Consider the following 22,967-nt stretch of genomic DNA (forward strand, 5'->3'; position numbering starts at 1 on the left):
GTGCTCAGACATTGCTGGGACATTTGTGCACTGCTGTTGAGCTTCCCTTTGTGTAGCAGGGGAGAGGATGGAGGTTTACAGGTGGATGGTTGTTATTTCTATGGCATTGCACAGGTGGTAGAACCTTGTCCATTCCCAAACTTATTCCAGGGCATGCGGGAATTTGTGCAGTTGTAGTTCCTGAATTGTGCTATTTAAAACCCTCCTGTAAATGGGGATGTTTTGTAATGCCTGCTGGGGCTGCAGGCAGCATTGCCTTCCTCCTTAGGGGGCAGGTTTAATCACAAACCTCCCTATTTCCTATCACAAACGTCCTACAAACCATGTCTGGGCATTGCTGTCTCGGCCTGGATCTCAGCTCCTGAGACTGTCAGATGTGAAGCAGCAGCAGCTGGGACAGGGCTGGCTCTGTGTGCCCTCTGTGGGTCTGGGAGCAACCAAACATCTGCAGACACTCGGAACTGATCATCAGCCTCTTCAGACAGATTGCTCACCGTGAACTCTGGGACGGGGACATGAGACTCGTGGCACCTCACCCACGTGAAGCCAGTTAGTTTCTTGCATTCCACAATGTAGCCATTGATTGGAATGGGGCGGTGCATCTTCGGACGGGACCATGCCAGCGTCACTGAGGTTTCTGTTTTATTTTTCACCACGGGGTCAGTTGGGGGCTGGGTGGGAGGTTTTCTGGGAGCTGAACAGAAATAAATTTCAGAAATATTAGCAGAAGGTCATGTAGGCTGGAAAAGACCTTCAAGATCAGCAGACTCAACTTTCAGCATGACCTACTGAGTCCCACCAGTAACTACTGTGGTACCTGAGGACATACATGACAAGCTTATTCCTGCAGGTATTTGCATAGTGAATATATTCACCCTCTGGTTGCTTTGGAACATTTTAGAGGTTAAAATCCCGTCAGACTTTTTCACTGTGTGCAGCCACTGATACAGGCAGGAGGCTGGGAATTACCTGATGGGCTCTAGTTACAGACTACTGACACAGTAAAGGATTGATTTCATTTCATTTTGGCCATCAGAATGTTTGGTGTCTGGTTTGAGTCACCCATCTAGACTCCAAATATAATCATATGGAGAACAGCGCATTTAGGAGAACTCATCTCATCTTAATAAACCTGAATGAAATCACAGAATCATAGGATCATGGGAGGGCTTGGGTTGGAATAAACCTTCAAGATCATTAAGTGCTAAATGCCAAAGATCCCACTAACACAGCATGAAGCCCAAAGCTAGACGCTGGAATCAGATCTCCTGACCTTACCATCAGAAACTGAGATGTCATATTTTGCTTAGAGGTGCCTGCTTGTAGGAGGGACAGCTTCCGAGCTTTTTCTGCTCCAGGAACCAGCTCCAGCTTCAGAATTTAAACAGCAGTCAGAAATTAAACTGAGCTTTGTCACCTCCATCAAATAGAAGGAGTGGTTGGGTGGTACAGCTTTCCAAATCACTTAGAAACTGTCACAACAATCAGATGCCTACCTTTTCTTTCTGAACTTGTTAATACATAGAGCTTAATAGCATCAGAATGCCCCAAGCACTTCAGATAACACGACAGCTGTAAACCCTTCTTTAAGGATTCCTTTGTTTAACCACTGAGTAACTGTAATTCAGTGGTGCTGGTGGGAGAAGGGAAGTCCTAATCTTCCCAGATGGTGAATAGAGTTGATGTTCACATGCAGACTGGTGCTGCAGCACAGCCAGAAACCACTCATTTGGGACACACAGCACCAAGAAAATAATGGGAATAGCTTCATAAAATCAGGCAGCTTCACCCAAATTTCATGTCAGGTCCATTATTCTTCCTATTTTCAGGAAGAAATATTTTCCCTTTTTCTTGTAGTATCATTTTCTTTTCATTTCATGCAAGCAGCTTTGTAGCTTACAAATTGTTTTCTAATCACCTCCTGGTGTGGACAAATCACACAGGTTTGACTCCATGTTTTACATAGTTAGCATTTTATATTTGTTCCTCTATGGAACTGTACAGTCATAGAATGGCCTGGGTTGAAAAGGATCCCAAAGATCATCCAGTTCCAACCCCCTGCTATGTGCATGGATCTATCTTTTTCATACGTATATTCCCATAGATATACATATATATACCACACCTACACCCCCACAATCTGCTACAACTCCATAGAATTATCAAGGTTGGAAAAGACCTATAAGATCATCCAGACCAACCATCACCAATACTTCCCAGTTAAATCACATCCCTCAACACAACACCCAAACTTTTTGTGAACTTCCCAGGGTTGGTGACTCTACATGAGAGAAAAGGGCACTCAGATAAGGGATTCTGCATTTGCTATTAGCAGAGGTGGGATGAGACCGAGCACTGCCCCAGCTCCTGGGATAACGCAGAAGGGCTGAGACCTTCCAGCTGCTTCCACCCAGGGTCACACAGCAAAGCCGACCCTGCAGGAGTCTGCATCATTCTTTGCATGGCATTGCTAAGAGGAAGATCCCCCCCTACCCTTGGCTCTACACTCCAGCTGCTGTCTGCCATCTGTAAAGCCACCACAGCTCTCCTACTGGAGTTCCCATCTGCACAGTGACAGCTTGGTTTCTTCTTACTGTCAAAGCAGCCACAGCCTCAGTGCTTCTCAAATCTCCCCTTTTCAGCTGATTTCCTCTTTCTAGTGGCTGGGCAATTCCTCCCTCTCACAGTCATCCCTCTGCCCCACTCTGTGCCCACAGACCCACAGAGGGCACACAGAGCCAGCCCTGTCCCAGCTGCTGCTGCTGGGCAGCAGGATTGGGGTGGCACACTGCAATGGGCACAGAGGAACGTGGAAGCCCCACACATGTGAGGAAGGGGCTGGCTGTGCTCCACACTCACGTTATCAGACGTGATTTGCCCTTCTGTGGGGAACCTCTGCTCTTTCCCAGCTCATCCTCCAGCGTCTGGGACTCCAGGATCTCATTCAGGCTGTTGTTGGGGCGGGGCAGCTCCATGAAGAGCCGCCCCTCCACCGACCGGCACACAACAGCCGCTCCCGCGCACTGCGGCTCAGCCAATCGGAGCCGGCGGAGCTGCCGCTGCCCGATGGGAGGCCCCCCCCCCCACATATTGACCCCCCAGACGAGGAAGAGGAGGAGGAGAGCGACGAGGAGCTGCCGCAGGAGCTGACGTTGGGGCGGGGGGGCAACGCGGGGGGGGGGGGTCGGCAGTGGGGGGTGGGGGAGGGGGTGGGGCAGCATTACCCCCGGACCCCGTGGCCCCCCCCCCCCCCCAGCCAAAGTGCTGCTCTCCGACCCCCGCGGGCTCTTTGTGCAGCCGCTGCCCTCCAGTTATAGGACCCCCCCCCCCCCCCATATTGCGCTTTGCTCACCCCCACCTCCGGAACCCCCCCCCCCACTCACCACATCGCCCCCTCCCCCCCCGGGTGGAGTTATGGGGGGTGGGGGTGGGGTCGACGATGTGCCGTAAGCCGCGCCGGGGTCGTGTGACAAACCCCCCCCCCATCAAGATGAATGGGGAGCTGTCGGGGGGGGGCTCAGCCGTAAGGATAAAGCGGGGGGGTTAATGACGGGGGGGGCAGCGCTATAGGGAACGCCAAACAGCCCCAACCCCCCCCCTCAAAGCCGCTGCTTTACGCTGTGCCCCCCCTGCATGAAGGGGCCCCCCCCATCGATTGAGCCCCCCCCAATCCCATCTATAGTTGAGAGCTATGCTTTTTGTAGCCCCCCCCTTTTAAAGGCCCCCCCCCCCAAAGTTGTGCACGATGTGCTGCCCCACATGAGCCCCTGACCCCCCCCCCTTAAAAGATGGGGTGGGGGGGGGTGGTCTCGGACCCCCCCTCCTTTAAACAATGGGGTGGGGGGGAGATTGTCACTGCCACCCCCCCCCACCAAAATGGACACCCCCCTTTTAAAGGATGGGGTGGGGATGGGGGGGTGGTGAAGGTGGTCTCGGCCCCCCCCCCATTAAAACGGACCCCCCACCCCTTTAAAGGATGGGTGGGGGTCAGTTACGGGCCCCCCCCGGCACTGTGTGTGTATGTGGCTCCCTCCCCGTTTTGCCCCCCCCCCACGTCAGAGTGTGCTGGGAAAGGATCTCTGTGTGGAGATTGCTTCTACTAGAGGTAGTTCTATAAGACTGTTATATAGAGCTGTGCAGGGGCTGTAAATCTGTCTGCAGAGGCTGATGATCAGTTCTGAGTGTCTGCAGTCAATGCGCATGGACAGAGCCCGTCTCTGGAATTCCCAGGGAGCGTGCACCTTGGTAAGCACAAAAACCCCATGAGCAGCTGTGTTAGTTCCCTAAAGATGTTTCCTTTGACTTTAAGGATAGTAGTGCATTAACACACCAAAGGCTTTCCTTTATTCTTAGTTCTCCTATCTCCTATCAACCTCCAGCTACCACTAAAGTGATACAAGTTCTATTTCTGTGACAGAGACGTGAATATCCTTATCTTTTGATATCTCACATGTGCAAGAGGCAGAACTTTCTGTAACAGATCTTAAGCACAGAAGTGCTTCTTCTAGCACTCATGCAAAGGGAGAAGTAGAAATGTACCTATGATTTAATCTTCCATCTCTAAATGAGATACCAGACTTGCATCTAAAGAGCATTAAGACATCCATGTTGTTCTTCCTCAGGACCAGTCCTGGTTGTGAAATCCCCCCTAACAACTGGTGAAGCTGTACCTGGAGGGGATGCCATGTTTACTATTGACCTTACAACAACGTGTTGCGGCACTTGGTACCTCAACTGTAAAGTCTTACAGGAAAGCGAGATCTGCATCATCAAGAGAACCCAAACTACTCACAGCCTAATCATAAAGAACGTCACCAAGAACACTGATGGAGCAGAAGTGAAATTTGTTGCCAAAAATGTTGATGTCAGCAGCAAGATGAGAGTGAGAGGTATTTGCTTTGATCCTTCTCCTTTCCTCTTACAGTCAAGGCAGAGTTGCTGTGATCTGATGATTAGAACTGGGGCTGCAGGCATTCACTGCCTGTACCAAATACCTGAAATTGCATCCCATGGACTGACGTGAGTCCTGGTAATGACCTAAACATGATAGCACTGAGTATAGGGTAAGCCAGTCTACCCAGCTGCTTGGTATCTGAACCAGATTGCTTCATGCCAGCTGATGAATGTCTGCAGTTCACAGCTATTGGCCAGTGCATTCAGTCAGCAGGTTTACCACTGCATCACCATAGAGCAGTACTTTCAGCTCCAGGTTCAGACAGCCTTTCTGATTGCACTGGAATAGTTTAGAAGTAGGGGAGCAATCATTCCAATAATATCTCTATCAATCAGCTTTGCATGAGAAATAGAACAAAAAAGGTTCATGATGGGAGGAGCTGTTTGTCATTGGGTGGAAACCTCTGCAGAAGCATGTTTAGAGCATTCTTAATCAGTAGAAGGAGATGTTTGGTTGATTTTTACTTAGTAAATCCGGCAAGAAGACCAAATGAAATATCTTGAATTGCTCAGCACTGACACAATGATGAGTGCAGGAACAGAAGGTGATACTTTTTCAGAGATCTTGCGGTAAATATTGACCACGTTAGCCTGATATCAATTGAAATAACGAGGCCTTTGCTCCTGACAGGTGCTGCAGTGAGATTTACCAAGAAGAGCAAAGATGTAGAAAAGATCTCCGCTCAGCTGCGTGAGGAAGCCAAACTGCAGGCTGAGCTTTCAGACACAGGTGCTACTGTGGAGTGGATGAAGGATGGGAAAGAGCTCAAGGCCAGTGAAAAATATGAACTGCACATTGTGGGGAAGAAACACACCCTGAAAATTCACAACGACTCAATGGATGATGCTGGAAGTTGTCAGTGCATCTGTGAGGGGGATAAAATGCTCTATCAGCTTTCAGTGAAAGGTATGTGACAGTCTGGGCTGTCCTCTTCCTGCCCAGGGCCAGCAGACTGCATTCACCTGACTCCCCGACAGTCCAGCTGTTGTCAGACAGCATCTGGGGTGTTTTCAATGGCTGTTTTGACTTGAACTGGCCAATCTGCTTTGTAGAGCCATTTGATTTCTGTGTTCTGTCCTGTGATTCGTCCCTAAGATATAGAGGAAATCAAGGGAAAGATAGGAAAAAGAGCATCCCAGCCTTCCTGCTCTTCTCTCAGGGTGGCCACGAGAGATGATGTAAAATGCTCTTTTTTTAGCAGTGATCCCAAATGTAGAAGAGACCTGTGAAGAGTCACAGGGATGTTTACTTAGCTGTCATTCCATGGTGGGCTTTTTCTGACACAGATGGAGAGAGAAACTGAACTTTCCCACGCAGGTCTCTGTTTTGCTGCAGGGTGTAGGTCTGATCTCTGAGATCCACACGCTGGGCCTTGATTGCAATAAATGAGAGCCCTTTGTTTGCTCCAGTGGAAGACTTTCCATTTCTGCAGTACCCTCTGCAGATGACACAAATGCAAATGCACCTTCTTCCCAGCAACAATTGCCTTTTTTTTTTTTCCACTGAGTATGCATGAGGCTCTTTATCATATTCTGCTGGCTTGTCACCCTTCTTGGTCCATGGAGAAACAACAAAGCCCTAGAGTAGTGTATGCGCTTTGGCATTGGAGAGCTTACTTAATTGCTTCTTCTCAAAGAACAAACTCCAGAGAGACATGGAGACAGCTCCCAACAGAATTGAATAATGGGACTAAATTTATGGAGAAAAGAACTTCCTGCCAAGGTTTTTCAGCTAGTCTTAATTTTGCTTTTCTTCTCTCTCTTTGTCATGTTAGCATAATATTTCATACTGGCAGGTCTGCCCCCAGAATTAATTGAATTCGCTGATGGATGTTTCCATGTGCTTTGCACTGTAATGTGACTATCAAATGAGTAATCAATGCTGTTATTTTAAAATCTGTGCTGGCAAACTGTAAGACAAACAACTGCTGTTGGTAGCTTGGTTACTGCAGAATCAGCTTTCGTGTATCTCATAGATAGGGAAGAGACTCTTAAGGGTCAGCTAGTTGGACTCCCCCCGCAATGAACAGGGGCACCGCAGCTCCATCAGGTGCTCTGAGCCCTGTCCAGCCTGACTTTGAACATCCTCAGGCTCACCAATCTTATACCCATGCCACACACTCGCAGTATTTCACCATTCAGCATCGCCACTTGTATCTTCTCTTGCTGTAAACCAGAGCTAGCTGGTAAATCATCTGCTGTGCGGGTCAGCTGTGTCTCTCCCATGGGCATCACGTGGCTGCTGGGAGGCTCTGAAGAGCTGCAGCCAGAGGTGTGTCACCCGCTGGGCCTCGTGCCCAAAGGAGCCCACAGGAAAGTGTTGTTGCAGTTTGTCATGCACTGCACTGCCATGAGACTTGACGTGCCAGACATCCTCTGACACGTGACCTCCTGCATCCAGGCAGGACATCTGAGACGTCTCCTTCAGCCTGACGTGGCTGCAGTTTCACACTGGTTTTACTAAGGAAGGAGAAGGCACGTGGATGAAACTCTTTTCCTGCTCTTCCTGGCATTAGCTCATAGTACAAGTAAAGCACTGTCAGGTCAAGCCTGGAGGAGTAATGCTTGTCACTGACATGTTCCTGTTCAGGGTGGAGCTGGAGGGTAAAATAACACAAGAAATTGTCATTGAAATTCAAGATCTGTGAAATTCAGCTGGCTGCATTCACAGAACCTGGCGTTAAGATCTGTTTTCTGGTTTCTATCTTGAGCCTATTTTCCATAACCCAGTCCTCATTTATGAACTGAAGCTCTACTGAAAGCCTTTCGCTGTGTATGCTCATGCTGCAGTACAGCGCTTGTGACCTCTAACAGCACATTCACGTTCCTCTGATCACAGGATCCTTAAGGTTGATTAAGACCCTCTAGTCTGACTGCTCACCCATCAACACCATGATGCTCACCATCAGCTAGCTAAAAACTCATCAGAGATGATAGATCAAGCACAACACTGGATTTGGGATGGCTAGAGATTCCTAAGATATTGAAGGATTGCTTGCAGGTGGTGTTGGCTCAGGTATTCACCCTGCATCCCACCTCCTGTTCTGTTTGGTTGAGAATCATGCATTCTGCAATTTCACTTTGTAATTCAAAGGCCCTGGCTTTATCTGTTGAAAAACTGATCTAAAACAAGCCAAGAAGACTCCATTGGAACTGGTTGATGCAGAACAAAGGCATCCCCAAAGGACAAGTTGCACTGTTTGATGAACATTATTGGATGAGAGCTAAGCTAAGATTTAAAAAGTTCTGGGGCTGTCTCTGAGCATCAAATACAGAGGAAGCCTGCATGATTCCCTGAGAATGGATACCTCCTACTTTGGTGTTGGGTTAAGGGAACACTAGCAGTAACTCCCATCACAAAATGTCACATGGCTCAGACAAAAAAAGCCATCAAGAGGGCTTAATTAATAGCACCAAATGGTCACAAGATGGTCTTAGGGCAGGGAAGTAATCTATCTATGTGATACTGATTGATGCTATTAGTTCTTAACAGCTTGACTCTAGAGGGACTGTTCTTCTTTGGTCACCTAGTTTTAAAAGAATAGATGTCTCCTGTCTATTACAATTTTTAAGGCATTATTTGTTCACTGATGCCATAAATGTTCCTGGCATAGCAATTGGCCTTGGTATATTCAGTGAATGAAAGCAACAGTTGTTGCTCTAAGAACTGCAATACTAAGCTAGGTCTGCCTGTAGCTGACAGCCATCAGCTTGCTCCTCAGGCAGGTTCTGTCTGGATGGAATGAAGGGCATGAAATACTGATGTGCTCATCAAACGCTGCTTGTTAGCTTAGAGACAAGGTGTTGAATAGGTTTGTTCATGTATTGCAAACACGTTACTTAGCTGCCTTCATTTTAGCTTCAGAAGAACATGTGCAGAATACAGAATTGATTAAAAGAAATAAGAACTGTCTGCATAGAACTTACTCTTTCCTTACACAGGAGAATCAAGCAGATGTTTGTATGTGAGTACCTCCAGAGGTGAAACTCGATCACCCAAATGTAATGAGCAGAGACATTACAATCAGTTCTAACTGTATCTTCATGCTGTGCTGAATAAGCCTGAGTCAGGATGTAAACCACTTTCTCTTTTTTTCTTCAGATGAAGCCATTAATTTTGTCAGCAAGTCCAAAACGACTCCAGAAATATCAGTCAGTCCTTCTGAAGACCTGGAGCTGGTGTGTGAGGTGTCAGCTGCAAGTGGAGCTGTCGTATGGAAGAAAGATCAAACAGAGGTGAAGCAGGACCAGAGGACAACCATCATCTCCCAGGGGACGCACCGCAAGCTCATGGTCAAAAATGTGACCCTGAAAGACCAAGGGAGCTACAGCTGTGAAACAAAAGATGACAAAGCAACATTCCAAGTGAAAGTCAGAGGTGAGAAAATGCTTGAAATCCCAGAGATAAAGGAATGCTTCATTTGGTGTGTCTTGCATTTGGAGGATCAACTGACAGCCTCTCTGGTGCAAAACATTTTGGCTATAGGACTTTCTTTGTCATCTAGTGTTATAGCTACACTTTTCTACATGTGCTTTTCCATCCAGGAATGAATTACTGCAACAAACAATAGGCAAGGAGGGTAACTTGTGCAGCTCTTGTAGTCAGCTGGTGTCTGCAGGGTTACAGTGCAAGAGCACACCAGGCATGCAAGGAGTGAGAAAAGGGGAGGTGTTTGAAGAGATCTGGTTACAAAATTTGAATGACACAATTAGGTGGAAAATGCCACTAATCAGACTCATATATGGCCTGGGTTGCAAAGGCCCACAGTGCTCATCCAGTTCCAACCCCCTTCTTCCTATGTGCAGGGTTGCCAAGCAGCAGCCCAGGCTGCCCAGAACCACATCCAGCCTGGCCTTGAATGCCTGCAGGGATGGAGCATCCACAGTCTCCTTGGGCAACCTGTTCTAGAGGGCCGTTCCCTTCCGATTTACTGGAAATGTAGAGAGACATCAGAAGAAAAAAAGAGAAGGGAGGAGGTTCAGCAGTGCATGCAGGTGTTCTAAATCACATGTCCAAATCTGCTATCAGACTGCAAAATGTTTAGCTTTGTGATATGATGTAATATGATATGATATGATATGATATGATATGATATGATATGATATGATATGATATGAAATGATATGCCTATCATTTCCCAAGGCAAAATAGAGGGGAAAGTATTTTCCTGTCTTAATGAGGCATCACAATGCTCCCTGTGAAGGGCAAGTATAGTGAAAATGGGGAACTGGAGTTAGCTCTGCAGCAGACTACAGCAAAACGGTGTGACTGTTGTGATGTCCCTGCAGAGAAAGAAGACCTGTTTACAAACAAGGACAAAGTACAAAAAGAGGTGAAGGCTGTACTGACTCAAAATGCCACACTGAGCTGCGAGGTGGCCCAGGAGAAGATGGAGGTGAAGTGGTACAAGGAGGGGAAACTGATCACCTCGAGCAAGAAGTTCAAGGTGGAGTAAGAGGGCAAACAGCGTCGGCTGGTGGTGAGCCAGGTGGAGAAGAAAGGTGCAGGGGAGTACAGCTGCGAGGCTGCTGGCCTGAAACTCACCTTCAATATTCATGTAACTGGTAGGAAACACATTTTGGTTGATATTCTTTGATTATTCCATAGTCTGGCTGTGGAAACGTCTGTGTGAATGTGTCCTCTTGATTCTGCCATGAAACTGTTTTGGTGAGGATGAATAGAAATGCTTACAAACGTGCAGCTAAAATGATTATTTGTTTTTAACAGTGTTTCATCCAGCTCTTCCCCTACGACTACTTTTATAATGAGCTGTCCATGGATGTCCAACTGTGATTTGTACAATGTGCAACACTGCTCTACCAGTTGATATTTCAACCGTAGTAGTTACAGATCTCTACTGTGGCTGCACTGAGGTTTGGTTGTTGGTGTCCTAAGAACTTTTAGTCAGACGCACTGCACTTGCCTTTGGTTTGTTGAATCGCACGTTGACGACCATTTGTTCCATGTTCTGTAAATGTAATGACCAGTCATGAATCCATTGATACCTTTCTAATTGTACATTTCTCATTAGTCTGAGAGTTTAGCACGGAGGCAGATCTCTCACTCCAGCTGCAGTAGAGATTGCTCTGGTGTCAGTATATTTTGCACAAGATCCGGTAAATTTTAACTTAGACTCTAGATAGCCATGGGCACATCAGCTGCATTCTGAGTGACCATTAGTGAGCTGGCTGATGATGAGGGTTTGTCTTCTGTTTTATTTGTAGCTGCACTCTGCTGGTTTTTGCTCATAAGTCAACTTGTTCTCTGTTAACGTTACAGTTCTTGTCTTGTATTCTGAGCTGATCAGGACAGGGAATCTGTTTTCTCCTCTTCTTTCTTATGGCAGTGAACACATTGGAGCTTAATCCTGGTCAAGGTTTGGCATTTGGTCAGCTATGTGGAGGAGCAACTGTACTGGGAGTCTACTGCCTTTCTGCTCACACAGACCTGGTGTCCTTGCAGGGCATAGCTTGCGTTCTGTTCCCTTGTAAAGGTTGCAGTCTTTGCTCTCTCCATCTTGGGGCATTCTGCTCCTTCAGTCCCTGGTGTGCAATGTATCTCTGCTCCTGTAGTAGACAGTTGTGCTGCTGCCTGTGGTGTAGACTCTAAACCATCAGCTCTTACTGTTCCCACACCATGTGGATGTGATTCTGGGGCCTTTGGATCTGTTCCGTGAGTTGTGTAGCTCATGCTTTTGGCTCAGGAAACTGGCAGTTTCAGCAAAGAGTGGATTACAGAAAGGGTAGATTTGGGAGGTATCTGTCAGAGAAAATGAAATATGAACAATGACAGAAAGACTATGGCAACAGCTGGAATCTACCAAGTTAATCCTCAGCAGCCAAAGACAGTCCACATCTTATTGCAGAGGTGTAGGGAGAAAACACAGCAATGTAGTGCTTTTACACTTGAATTTTGCTAGCTGAGGGCTATTATTAGCTGTTTGCCTCAGAAACCAAAGGTTTTCTGTTCTCTTTCAGACCGGATGAACTCATGGCTGCACAGGGTAATGTAATACCTCCTCCTCTGCCATACGTGGAGAGTGCTTGCCTAGCTATTGTATTTCTCATGTGTACCACTGTAACATGACGTGCAAGTCCAGCCCTCACTGCAAAATGATGTGGTGTGAAAGTCAGGAGGGATTATGAGTACTCTTGGAGCGGTTGGCTCTTTCACTACAGAAATCCTCATCTTACTAGCTTCTCCCAAAGTGCAATGGCTTTCTGAGTCTTAATTTCTCCTCTTACCACTGCACTCAGAAAGCTTTTCAGGGTTCCTCTACCCCACTGTTCCACTGGTAGCACAGAACAATCCCATTTTAAGGACATGTTGAATGTTAGGTGCTGAGTGTTGAGCATTACGGGATGCAGATTAGACCTTCTTGCTTAAAAGAAACAAGTGCTGCACACCTTGGAAACCTATAGAAAACTAGAGTAAAAAGGGCTGATTCTGCCATCTAATTATCTCAGTATTTGTGGTGCATGCTGAAATCCTTATTTGAAGTGGGCCAAAGCTCCATTTCATTTGTGAGAAGTTTTGCATCACCTGTTTGGTCTAGGCCATGTTTGTTTTCTTGCTAATAAGCAACCCTTCTGATCTTCATCAAATCATTGCAGTTGGAAAAGACCACAAAGATCCCCACATCCAGCCTCAACCCATCCCACCATGCACACTGCCCACGTCCCTCAGTGCCACATCTCCATGGTTATTGAACAATCCCAGGGATGATGACCCCACCACCTCCCTGCAAAGCTGTGCCACCACATCACCATTCCTCTTCAGAAGAAGTTTTTCTTAGCATCCAACTTGAACCTTCTCTGAAAATCATCAGTCAAAACAGGGGCTGTTGAAGATGGGCGGAGAGAATGATGCTTCTACAGTCAGTACAAGCAGGGAGATCAAATGTAGAGTGTATCAACTGCATTCTTGCATTGGCTTGCTGCCCTGCTCCCTCGCCTTCAGTGGACTGCAGTGCTGGTGGTAGAGCTGTGGTGTGAATCCTGGGATTGCACGTACTGCAACGGTCAGCAGCACAGCAACTTGACCTGAACTTACCCTCCTGGGCAGCTGCTGCCACTCAGAATTCAGACAGCATGCAGAGGAGAAAGTCATGAAGGAAGGGAAAGGGATGGCAGCAGAAGGCTTCACAGAGTGACAGCGGGGAGGAAGGAGATAGGGGACAGGTCATGGAAGGGTTTGCCATGACTGCTGGGGAGCAGGAGCCTTCCCGGTCACCTGAGCTGGGTATGCCTGAATATGCTTGCATGAATGATCTGAATGAGTGGTCTTCCATGTCTCCACTGCAAATAAAAGGCAATGTCAATCCCCCTCACAACTGCTAGTCCTGCATTCATGCTTGGAGCCTCTGTCTTGGTATCAACATCAGGACCCTGGGATCTTTCCTGGGACCCAAACAAGCATAGGAAGCTTATTCAAAATTGCTCTGCTGTTAGAAGCTGGCTAGCACTAAAAAATCCATGATGTAAGTACTTCAGAAATATTCTGCACTTCTACCCTTTTGTAGGGCAAACCATGGAATAGAAATGGAAGCCCATTTATTTAGGGTTTATCTGTTCTCCCACGCCTCAAATAGGAACTAGCATGAACGCTCTCAGCAACCAGTTGTTGGTAAAAGGAGAATCAGATAAAACAGTCACTAAAGTAATCAATAAAAGATTCAATGTATCAATCGGTCCCACTTAGCAAAGTGATTAACTGAATCACCTTAACTGAAGTGTGTATGCCTAACTAATTACACTTGCTATCTTTCTGATGCTAACTCCATTTGTTGACACAAATGGTAAGGTGGGCTTTAAACACTTTCTTCTATATGTGTTAGGTATTAAGAGGAGATGACCTCAGCCAGTTCTCTGAAGAATCAGGGGTTGCTGTTTGTACAAAACCATGATTTATGCATAAAACTGAGCTACAAAATCTAATGTAGGCCAAATATTCACCATATTAAGGGCTATATCATTACCAAAGGGTAGAGTCAAAAGATGGTTTTCTGCTCTTAAATTTCTATGGTTTCCTGATTTTGAGGTCTTCATAATTGAGCTGTACTTGGCTGATATCCAGTGCAGAGTGGAGCAATATCAAAAAGACACACAGATGAAGATCTGTCATTGTCTTCATTAGAAGAAATCTGAAAATTAGGAGTCCAAGCTGATAGTAAAGACTACCCAGAGGGATGGGATGACCATAGGGACTGTGCTGAGGATGCATTATAATGTGTGATAAACACTGTGAAGCAGAGTTGCTCCAGGAAATGGTCCAATACAACATAGAAGCAACTTTTAATGTCTTCCAGTCACAAGCTGTTCATATCTAATGTATATTTTACCCAATGTTTTCCAGTTCCAGAAGCAGAGGATGCCTTTATCAACAAGGAGAAGGTGCAGAAGGAGGTGAAGGCTGCACCAACAGAAAATGCCACGCTGAGCTGCGAGGTGGCCCAGGAGAAGACGGAGGTGAAGTGGTACAAGGAGGGGAAACTGATCACCTCGAGCAAGAAGTTCAAGGCTGAGTCAGAGGGCAAACAGCGTCGGCTGGTGGTGAGCCAGGTGGAGAAGAAAGATGCAGGGGAGTACAGCTGCGAGGCTGCTGGCCAGAAACTCACCTTCAAGATTGATGTCACAGGTAAGACAGGTGTTGTCTGAAATACAGCAGAGATCAGTAAAGTAAAATCTAGTTTCTATTATACAGTGATCCAGTTGCAGTAGTCTGTGCTGAGGTTTTTCCCCTATACTTGATTGCCTGAGTTTGTAGCAAGTATTTGGATTTAGTATGGCACAAAGACCTGTTTCAGTCTGTCTGTAGAATAATAATTACTGATATATGTACAATGGAAGCAATATTCAAGATATTATTCAAATCTCTCCTGTGCCTGAGATCCCAAACTGTAATTCTTGTTCACCTAAACATTTGACTAAGATAAGTATGTGCAGTGAGGCTGGAGTGCATGTTGTACGTGCAGCCTTTCGTGGCAGGAGAAGCAGGAACTTCTCCTAGTAGTACACTGCCTTTTTACTATGCCTTTATGTTGGAGGCTGCATCTGGATAGGTGAGTCTGCTACTCACAGTAAGAGACCTGGTAGAGCTGACTATTCCCAGAGCTCAAAGTAAAATAGATATCTGCAAATCACACACAAAGAACAAAGGACTGCGTTGGTGAGCATATTTCCTTCGTGCCTTTGACAGTCACTGTTGTGGCAATGGTAGAGGCCATGAGGAGTCTGTTCAGGAAGCCAGGAGTACTGTTCTGGGTCATGAAAAGGCAGCCAGTGGTTTGACTATCGCATGTTTATGTGTTTTGATGTTTCACAGTGGGTCTTAAGTAAAAGGAACTCAGGTTTTGGTTGCCTGCAGGACAGATGTTCTTTTGGGTTCAATATGTTTGCATAGTGACTTGCAACCATGGGACTGGTGTTCAAGGACCCTCTTGGTTCCTTCAGTTCCTAGGTTCTTTCTTGCCTAGATTTGACACTTTGTTTCAACAGAAGAGCTGATATTCTCTAGTGAAGGCTATTAGTTTGGGCACAAGTGGTAACCTAAACCTGTTCCAACCTGTACATACAAACCTGCAAGATGGTCTCATTTCAGTCCTTCTGTTTTTCTTTTCTTCCTTCAGAGCCAAAACCTGTGTTTATAAACCAGGAGCAGATGCAGAAAGAGGTGAGTGCTGCCCTGGCAGCAAGTGCCTCCCTCAGCTGTGAAGTAGCACAGGATCCAACTGGAGTAAAATGGTTCAAGGATGGAAGACTGCTTGCCTCCTCCAGAAAGTTCAGAATGGAATCTGTGGGCAAAACACGGCATCTGGTTGTGGAGCAGCTGGAGGAGAAAGATGCTGGAGAATACATCTGCGAGGCTGCTGGCCAGAAGATGACCTTCGAGCTGGAAACAACTGGTGAGCATTCAGAAATTCTCAGCCAGGATTTTGTAGCCTTGTTGTGAACGGGGTTTTAGGGTGAAATCTCAGTTTTCTTTGCACCTGACAGTGTGAGAATTTGCTCTGGCCCTTTGTGTACCTCCCCGGTGCTCAGCTGTTCCTTCCCTTACTTGGGGATAACATCATTTATTCAAGGTGATGTCCAAACGGGCTTGCTAACAGTCCTCTGCAGTGCTTTAAGCTGTCATATGTCAGTTAGAATTTATGCATGTTCTATAGCCATTCCTACATGTTGAAAACACTGCACTGTGCTTAAGCTTCAGCATATGTTCCAGTAAGTACAGTTCCATTAATTCTAGGGAATTGGGTGAATTAAGCATAGATCTGAAGGCTGCCTTTGCCCAGTGCAGAGATGGAAGGACTAATGTAGATTTGACTTGATATTTTCCCTTCTAGGATGGGAAGGAGCTCTGTCAAAGTAAAAAAGTGGGCATTACTTCCCAGGGAAATAAGAGAAGTCTCATTATTCACAGGCAGTGAACTCTCATTTTCTCTCTCAGTCTGCAACCAGGCTGGGTTGCTGTTTCAGTACTGGCTGTTTTATGCAGGAACTCTGCTCCTGAGGTTAATCCAAGTTGTATCTGTGATAAAATGTTTGCTCATTAAGACCGGGATGTGGTAGCATTGTGGTGGAGTGCTTGTTCATTAGGACCGGGATGTGATGGTGGAATATGGAGGCCACAAGGGTTGCAGAACACTCTAATTTTATGGGTAGATTGTGTACTCTGCATAGTTACAGGCAAAGCGCGCCCCAATGGATACAAAGTTTCGCGGAAGGACCAACCAAGGAACGACACACCAAGTGGCACGATCACGACCGACCAATTAAAGGACAATACACTCGGGATGGACCTTACAAAAGAAGTTGCAAGGGACGGGAAGGTGCGGCAGTTGGAGGAATGATGATTCCCCTGTCGCCCAGCGCTGAATTGCCTTTTTGTTTTACCCGCTACAATTAATAGAAGTTTCTAATTGGAACATTATCGGCTCATTGCTTATAAATTGATGACAGTATCCAGGCCCTTCAGAAGGAAAGGGAAATAGCAGCACAGAAATATGGTCTGATTCTGACATAAATAAGTGCAGACCTAGAGAGTTAAAAGGGATTGTGTGATGTTCAAGGGACTTTGAAGCAAAGATGTCCCCTAGGTAAGATTTGTGGCTGACATTCCCCATACATTGTGGGCACACAAGCTAAGGAGAGACTAGTGATGAGCATGCAGAGAAGCCAATGATTCAGACAGGTTTGTAGTGACACGACATTGTAGAGTTCTGTCTAGTTCTCCTTGGCATAGTTTGGAAAATAAAGATGAGGTGATGGTGGTAACCAATATGGCTTCCTCAAGGTCAAGCCATGCCTGACAAACTTGGTGGCCTTTCATGATGGAGTAACAGCATCAGTGGATAATGGGAGAGCAACTGACATCATCTACATGGACCTGTGCAGAGCATTTGATCCCATCCTGCATGACATCCTGGTCACCGAACTGGAGAAAAATGGTTTTGATGGATGGACCAGTTGCAGGATAGGGAACTGTCTGGATGGTCACACTCAGAGAGCTGCAGTCAATAGCTCAGTGTCCAGATGGAGGGTGGTGTTGGGACCAGTGTTATTTAACATTTTTGTAGGCAACATGGAGAGTGGAATCAAATGAACCCTCAGCAAGTTTGCAGATGACACCAAGCTGAGCAGTGCTGTTGATGTGCTAGAGGGAAGGGATGCTACTCAGAGGGACCTGGACAGGCTGGAGAGGTGGGCCCTTGGCAGCCTCATGAACTTGAGTGTGGCCAAGTACAAGGCCCTGCACCTGGGTCAGGGCAATCCCAAGCACAGGCACGGGCTTAGAGGAGAATGATTTGAGAGAAGCCTTGACCCTGAGGAGAAGAGTTGGTCTGGAGGGAGGTGTCCCTGCATATAGCAGGGGGACTGGAACTAAATGACCTTAAAGATTCAGTCAGTTCTATTGTTTTTCTACCCTTAATTTTGCTTGAAAGGTTTTAGAATAAATGAGATTCTGGGTTCCATGAAAACTGTTTGCAGGGAGCTCCATTGTAGCTAGTAAGTCTATCTTTAAGTTCAAGGGCAATAATGCATTGACTGCGTTGAAAAGGGAAATGACTCAGGAATGGATGATGGTTTAGAATAAAACATAATCCTACTTATTTTCTATGCAAATATGTGTAAGGAAAAGATGCTGCACTCAGTTCTGGAAATACCCTGACAAATATGTCTCTACTGTTTCACAGCTGGAGATATCAAGATTGTTAAAGCACTGGAAGATGTGGAAGTGAATGAATATGGGAGTGCATCTTTTGTCTGTGAGATTTCACACGATGAGGTTCAGACCCAGTGGTACAAAGATGACAACAAGCTGAAGGCTGATGACAACATTAGAATGCAGCTAGATGGTAGGGTGTAAGAGGGAGATCTTTCTCCTGAGTGGGGGATGGGTTGGAGATCAAGCATATAAGACATCTGAAATGAAGTGAAGAGGGTTCAGAAGCGAGATCCCCTTTTGTTTTGGGACTGAGGTTTAGGTGGAACAAGTGACATGGTGGGATGCTTAGTGTGGGAAGTGTGATGCTATCCCACCATCCCACACTGCCGGGAGCAGGTAGGAAATGAGTGCAGTTATTTCCAAAGTGGGGGTGAACAGGGCAGTCAGTTCACCTCTCCAAAGAGGTTTTGTCTGACAGTGAGTGTGATCCTTCTGTATCAGGTACTTTGAAGGTGACGACAGCCACATTCGGTCAGTCCTTGTAGAAGCCATGTTTAGATTACGCTTTGGTGGGGATGTGGACATGGGGGAATGGGTGGTTTCATTGACATGAGAGAACAGGCAGTGATGCTGTGAAACCAGATGGATGATGCTCAGCCTGGCCATGTGCCTCAGAGCTCTTTGCTCAAGGAAGCCAAGTGTAGTTGTGGGTTTGCTCTCAAGAGCACAGTTTGGTAGGGATGAGTTCGTGGCTGGACTAGATGACCTTAGTGGTCTTTTCCAGCCTTAGTGACTCTGTGGTTCTCTGCTTCAGGAAAGACCTACTCGCTGACTTACACACGTGTCCAAGTCAAGGATGCAGCAGAAATCAAATCTGTAGCAGAAAAGGCAGAATCTCGTGCCCATCTTACAGTTAAAGGTAATTATGCTTCTGATGACGATTTTGATTAAATTATGTTATAAACGAGCTAACATCCTTTGCTTTAATGTCAAGGAAGTTAAACACCACCAGGGCCTTTCACAGAAATAAAAACTCCTACCTACCTACCTTTCTGCCCACAAAATATCCAGCTTCTCTTTTGGAATTTACTTTTGCAAAGTAAGATGGATTATTTTCTTAGGAGGTTGATTTTCTACGTTTAGACTTCAGATTTGTGTTTGAACGTTGAGGGATAAAAAACATAGCTTGACCTTTTCTTCATTTTCTCTGTCTGTTTGAAAAGAGCACAGGGTTTTGTTTTTTTTTTAATATATACAATGTTAGGGTATATATATGATGTTAAGTGTGATAAAGAAAAGGGAGGCATTTGAGTTAGCACACTACTCAAGAGTTCAGTCCCCAGCTTTGCCACTGTTACCATTATAAGGGCAAGAACATCCTGGAAAATGAATTTCTCCTAAGTAGAGTCATTACATTTGAGCTACAGAGACCTTTACTAGGAGAAAACTTGTTGTTCAGAGCTAAGTTGCTGTATTTAACCAAAGTAATTATCAATGTCCGTGTTTCAATGAACCTCTTTTCCATTTCGTAATGCAAGGAGTTTGATATTGGGATGGGAAGGTCATGGTTTGATTTAGATGTTGGACTGGGAATCAGAAGATCTGGGCTCTTTTCAGATTGTCAGTCTTATTGTCTGACTTCTTAACAACATTCTTTTCTTTCTATTATTTTTTAATGATGTTTCAAGGCATTCTGAGCTGATAGGTGTAGTGTTCATGTGCAGTAATGCTGACGTGAGTAAGTGGGGTGATAATGTAAGGGTTTTTTACATTCCTTCTAAATCTCTGCTTTCTCTTGTTCCATCCTTCTTAAAGATCAATCCATTAGTCTAGTAAAGGAGCTGTGTGATGAGGATGTGACTGAGCCTGAAGAAGCCAAATTTGAATGCGAGATATCCATTCCTTCTGTGAAACCTCCCAAGTGGTATCTACGTGGGGAAGTCTTACAGGCTGGCAGAAACTTGATTGTGCAGCAAGAAGGCACCATCCACCAGCTGACCATACCGAAAACCACCACTGATATGACAGGCACCATTCAGTTCTCAATTGGCAAATCCAAATCCACAGCCAATCTGCTTGTCAGAGGTAACATATCCAGGCTTGGTTTACATCATGAAGATGAAGAATTAATTAACGTACAGCCTTCCTTCACTGGGGTCTTTGAAATATTGTGTGTGTGTCTGGAGGGTCTGCTCCATTTCCAGTTCAAAGTCGTTGGACACTAAATGAGACAGCTGCATCTCAGTAAAAGATCTGTTTGAATAGCTGTGATGTGCTTACTATTCAGATCTACAGAGCTGAGGTTTTGTCCTTGGCTATACCAAAGAAGTCAAATCAGGTGAAATTAATTGTATTTCTGAACTAGACAAGTTTAAGTTTGGTAGCACCTAAATTTGATGCAGTTTGTCATTGATTTCATCTGAAAGAAACTTGCAGGCTTTTTATCTGCTGTTGTCCCCAGCGTAAGAGTCTCCATTCACATCCTGAAGTACTTGTTATATTTTCAACTCACTCTTATTTGAATAAAAGCCTCAACAAATGGGAGCAATTTAATTAGCACAGAACAAGAGCTGGACCTTGCATTTGGTAGATAATATACAGTATTACTTTATAGAAATGTAGTCAAGGGCATTCCCTATAGACAATCGTTTGTTTTATCTTTAGAGTCGTTCAAAGAACCATTGTGAACTTGACATTAATTGGAATGGAATACACGCAAGAGACTTTCCTCTTCTTCCAATTGTCCTCATCCTTTCTTCTCTTCCACCCCTGCTTTGCAGATTACCATATAGAAATCACCAGGAAGTTGGAGGACAAGACAGCTTTGGAACATCATTCTGTCATCCTGTCCTGTGACTTCAGGCCTTCTCCAAAGGCTGTGAAATGGTTCAAAGGCCACACACCCATCAAGCCCTCTGAGAAGTACAAGATCAAGAGGGATAAGCATTCAGCAGAGCTCAAGATTCTGAAGCTGAAGCCCGATGATGCTGGTGTGTACAAGTGCAAGGCAGGAATTGCAGAGACTGAGGCCACGCTGACAGCTGAAGGTATGAGCAGGGAGGGTGGCCTCTTCCATGTCCTATTTCACCTCAGATTTCTCTTCTTGAGGTTGATTTCTGCCGTTCTCTCCTGCTAACTTTATAAATGTATAATCTTCACTGAGAAGATTACACAAAGATCATCTAGTCCAACCATTCTACCACATCCCAGTATGATTTATAGTAACAGTGGTAACAGTTCACCTTGTTTCCCCACAGCTCGCAATGTAGAAGTAACGAAGCACCTGCAGGATGTAGAAATTGAAGAAGAGAGCTCTGCTGTCTTCTCTTGCGAGCTGTCCCATGATGACGAGGACGTGGAATGGTTCCTGAATGGCAACCTCCTTTACACCAACAATTACAATGACATCAAGAACGTTGGCAATTGCTGCACACTGACAATGAAGCAGGTTAAGCCTGAGGATGCTGGCACACTGACAGTGAAGTCAGACAAGGTGTCAGAAAGCGCACCTGAAGGTGATAGGTGGGTCTGATCACACCCCTCCTGGATGTAAGAGATGCTAAGGAGCTCCAGTTCATTCTATTGTGCAGCAGACCTGCTTCTAAAGCTCACCTCTCTGGGGTGAAAAGTCATCAGAGGCTTTCTTCCAGTGGAAGGTTCCATTGCAGAAGATATCAACAAAGGAGGATGGTTTTGGTGTCCTGCCAAAGCATTCCATTGCTTTTTATCATCATTTTATTTACCACAAGGAGAGTTACAAGAGCAGTTTCTTTTACTTCTTCAGTAACATGCAGTGTCAATGCTGTTGTCTCCAAGGATTTATGACTACAGGGAGAGATCATTCAGTGTGTGTTTTGCCTCTGGGATGACTAATGACCAGGCTGTGAGCAACCTGATCTAGCTGTGAATGTCCCTTTTTATTGCAGGGGAGCTGGGCTAGATGGCCTTTAAGGGTCTCTTCCAATTCTAAGGGTACTGTGATTCTAATCTGCTCTCCCCAGCAATTAAGCTCTTTTACTCTATGCGCTCAGAGTTTGAAGGATTTCCTCTTTCTCCTTTCTTTTGCATTTGGTGGAAGTTTTTTCCCCAGTATAAACATCTGATGTGTGAAATAGAAGATAGATAAAAGGAGTCAATAAAACAGGAAAAGCAAAAGTGTTCAGCAGTTTATCCTCTTAATCCTGTGGCCTGCTGTATGAGCTCTGCTCCATGTGAGGGCAATGCCAGCTCTCCAGCTTTAGAAGAGCTGCATCCCAATAACTTCATATGATATCAGTCCCACCCAAGGCAATGCAGGCTGTCCCTCCTGTTCCCTGTATTCTCCTACTGATTAGTTCAGAATTCCATAAAGTGCATTCAGTCAACACACATGAAACCACTTTATGTTCTATATTGGTGTTGTCAGTGCTGGTAAAGATTTATTTATCCCTCTTTAAAAATCTGAAAGCAACTGGAAATGTCTCAACTTCTGTATCACATTGTTCTGTTTTGCCTTTTTAATTGCAGAGAAGCCTGCTGTCTTCGTGAAGTCCTTGGATGATGTTTTTGGTGAGGAGCTGGGTGTGATTAAATTGGAATGCGAAGTCTCTAAAGAGAAGGTCAAACCAGTGTGGAAAAAGGACGGTGTTGTGCTCCCTTCTGGCAAGAAGTATGAGCTGTCTGGGAAGACCCTATGTCCCCTTATCCATGACCTCGAGAAATCAGATGCAGGTTTCTATACCTGTGATATTGGCACTGATGTTGCCAAATCAAAGGTCGGCATTCAGGCTAAGTACTGTGGAAAGTAAAGGAGTGCTGAAAGCACATTCAGTGTGGTCACTATGTCTTACACCTATTCCCCCACGAGCCT

The 22,967-nt window shown here is 45.6% G+C and overlaps 3 protein-coding genes and 1 long non-coding RNA gene across 4 annotated transcripts in view; 3 read left to right on the forward strand and 1 right to left on the reverse strand.

Moving 5' to 3' along the window:
* LOC146757518 (rho GTPase-activating protein 32-like) overlaps positions 1–22,967 on the reverse strand; it is a 218,196-nt gene that overhangs the window by 113,374 nt on the left and 81,855 nt on the right. The window lies entirely within an intron of this gene.
* On the forward strand, positions 3,822–5,854 carry LOC146757530 (uncharacterized). Its single transcript, XR_014936130.1, has 3 exons — positions 3,822–4,245; positions 4,623–4,889; positions 5,585–5,854. It is a non-coding gene; the product is annotated as an uncharacterized LOC146757530 (long non-coding RNA).
* Positions 14,251–16,960, forward strand: LOC146757531 (obscurin-like protein 1). The gene is made up of 3 exons (XM_085520661.1): positions 14,251–14,590; positions 15,582–15,857; positions 16,633–16,960. Exons 1-3 carry the CDS (start codon positions 14,251–14,253, stop codon positions 16,800–16,802), a joined length of 786 nt encoding a protein of 261 aa, XP_085376787.1. The 3' UTR covers positions 16,803–16,960.
* On the forward strand, positions 18,296–21,225 carry LOC146757532 (obscurin-like). The gene is made up of 4 exons (XM_085520662.1): positions 18,296–18,308; positions 19,934–20,203; positions 20,899–21,165; positions 21,212–21,225. Exons 1-4 carry the CDS (start codon positions 18,296–18,298, stop codon positions 21,223–21,225), a joined length of 564 nt encoding a protein of 187 aa, XP_085376788.1.

The sequence above is a fragment of the Coturnix japonica genome, chromosome 20 (genome assembly GCF_054131305.1).
Source record: "Coturnix japonica strain WE chromosome 20, WE-NBRP24, whole genome shotgun sequence".
Taxonomy (NCBI): Eukaryota; Metazoa; Chordata; class Aves; order Galliformes; family Phasianidae; genus Coturnix; species Coturnix japonica.

Bases quoted from the DNA above. Each gene is read 5' to 3' on its own strand.
- LOC146757531 (XM_085520661.1), top strand. From the start codon at position 14,251: ATGTCTTCCAGTCACAAGCTGTTCATATCTAATGTATATTTTACCCAA. The intron at 14,591-15,581 runs GTAAGACAGGTG...TTCTTCCTTCAG, and splicing joins CTTCAAGATTGATGTCACAG to AGCCAAAACCTGTGTTTATA. The intron at 15,858-16,632 runs GTGAGCATTCAG...TACTCTGCATAG, and splicing joins CTTCGAGCTGGAAACAACTG to TTACAGGCAAAGCGCGCCCC.
- LOC146757532 (XM_085520662.1), top strand. The intron at 20,204-20,898 runs GTAACATATCCA...CCTGCTTTGCAG, and splicing joins AGCCAATCTGCTTGTCAGAG to ATTACCATATAGAAATCACC.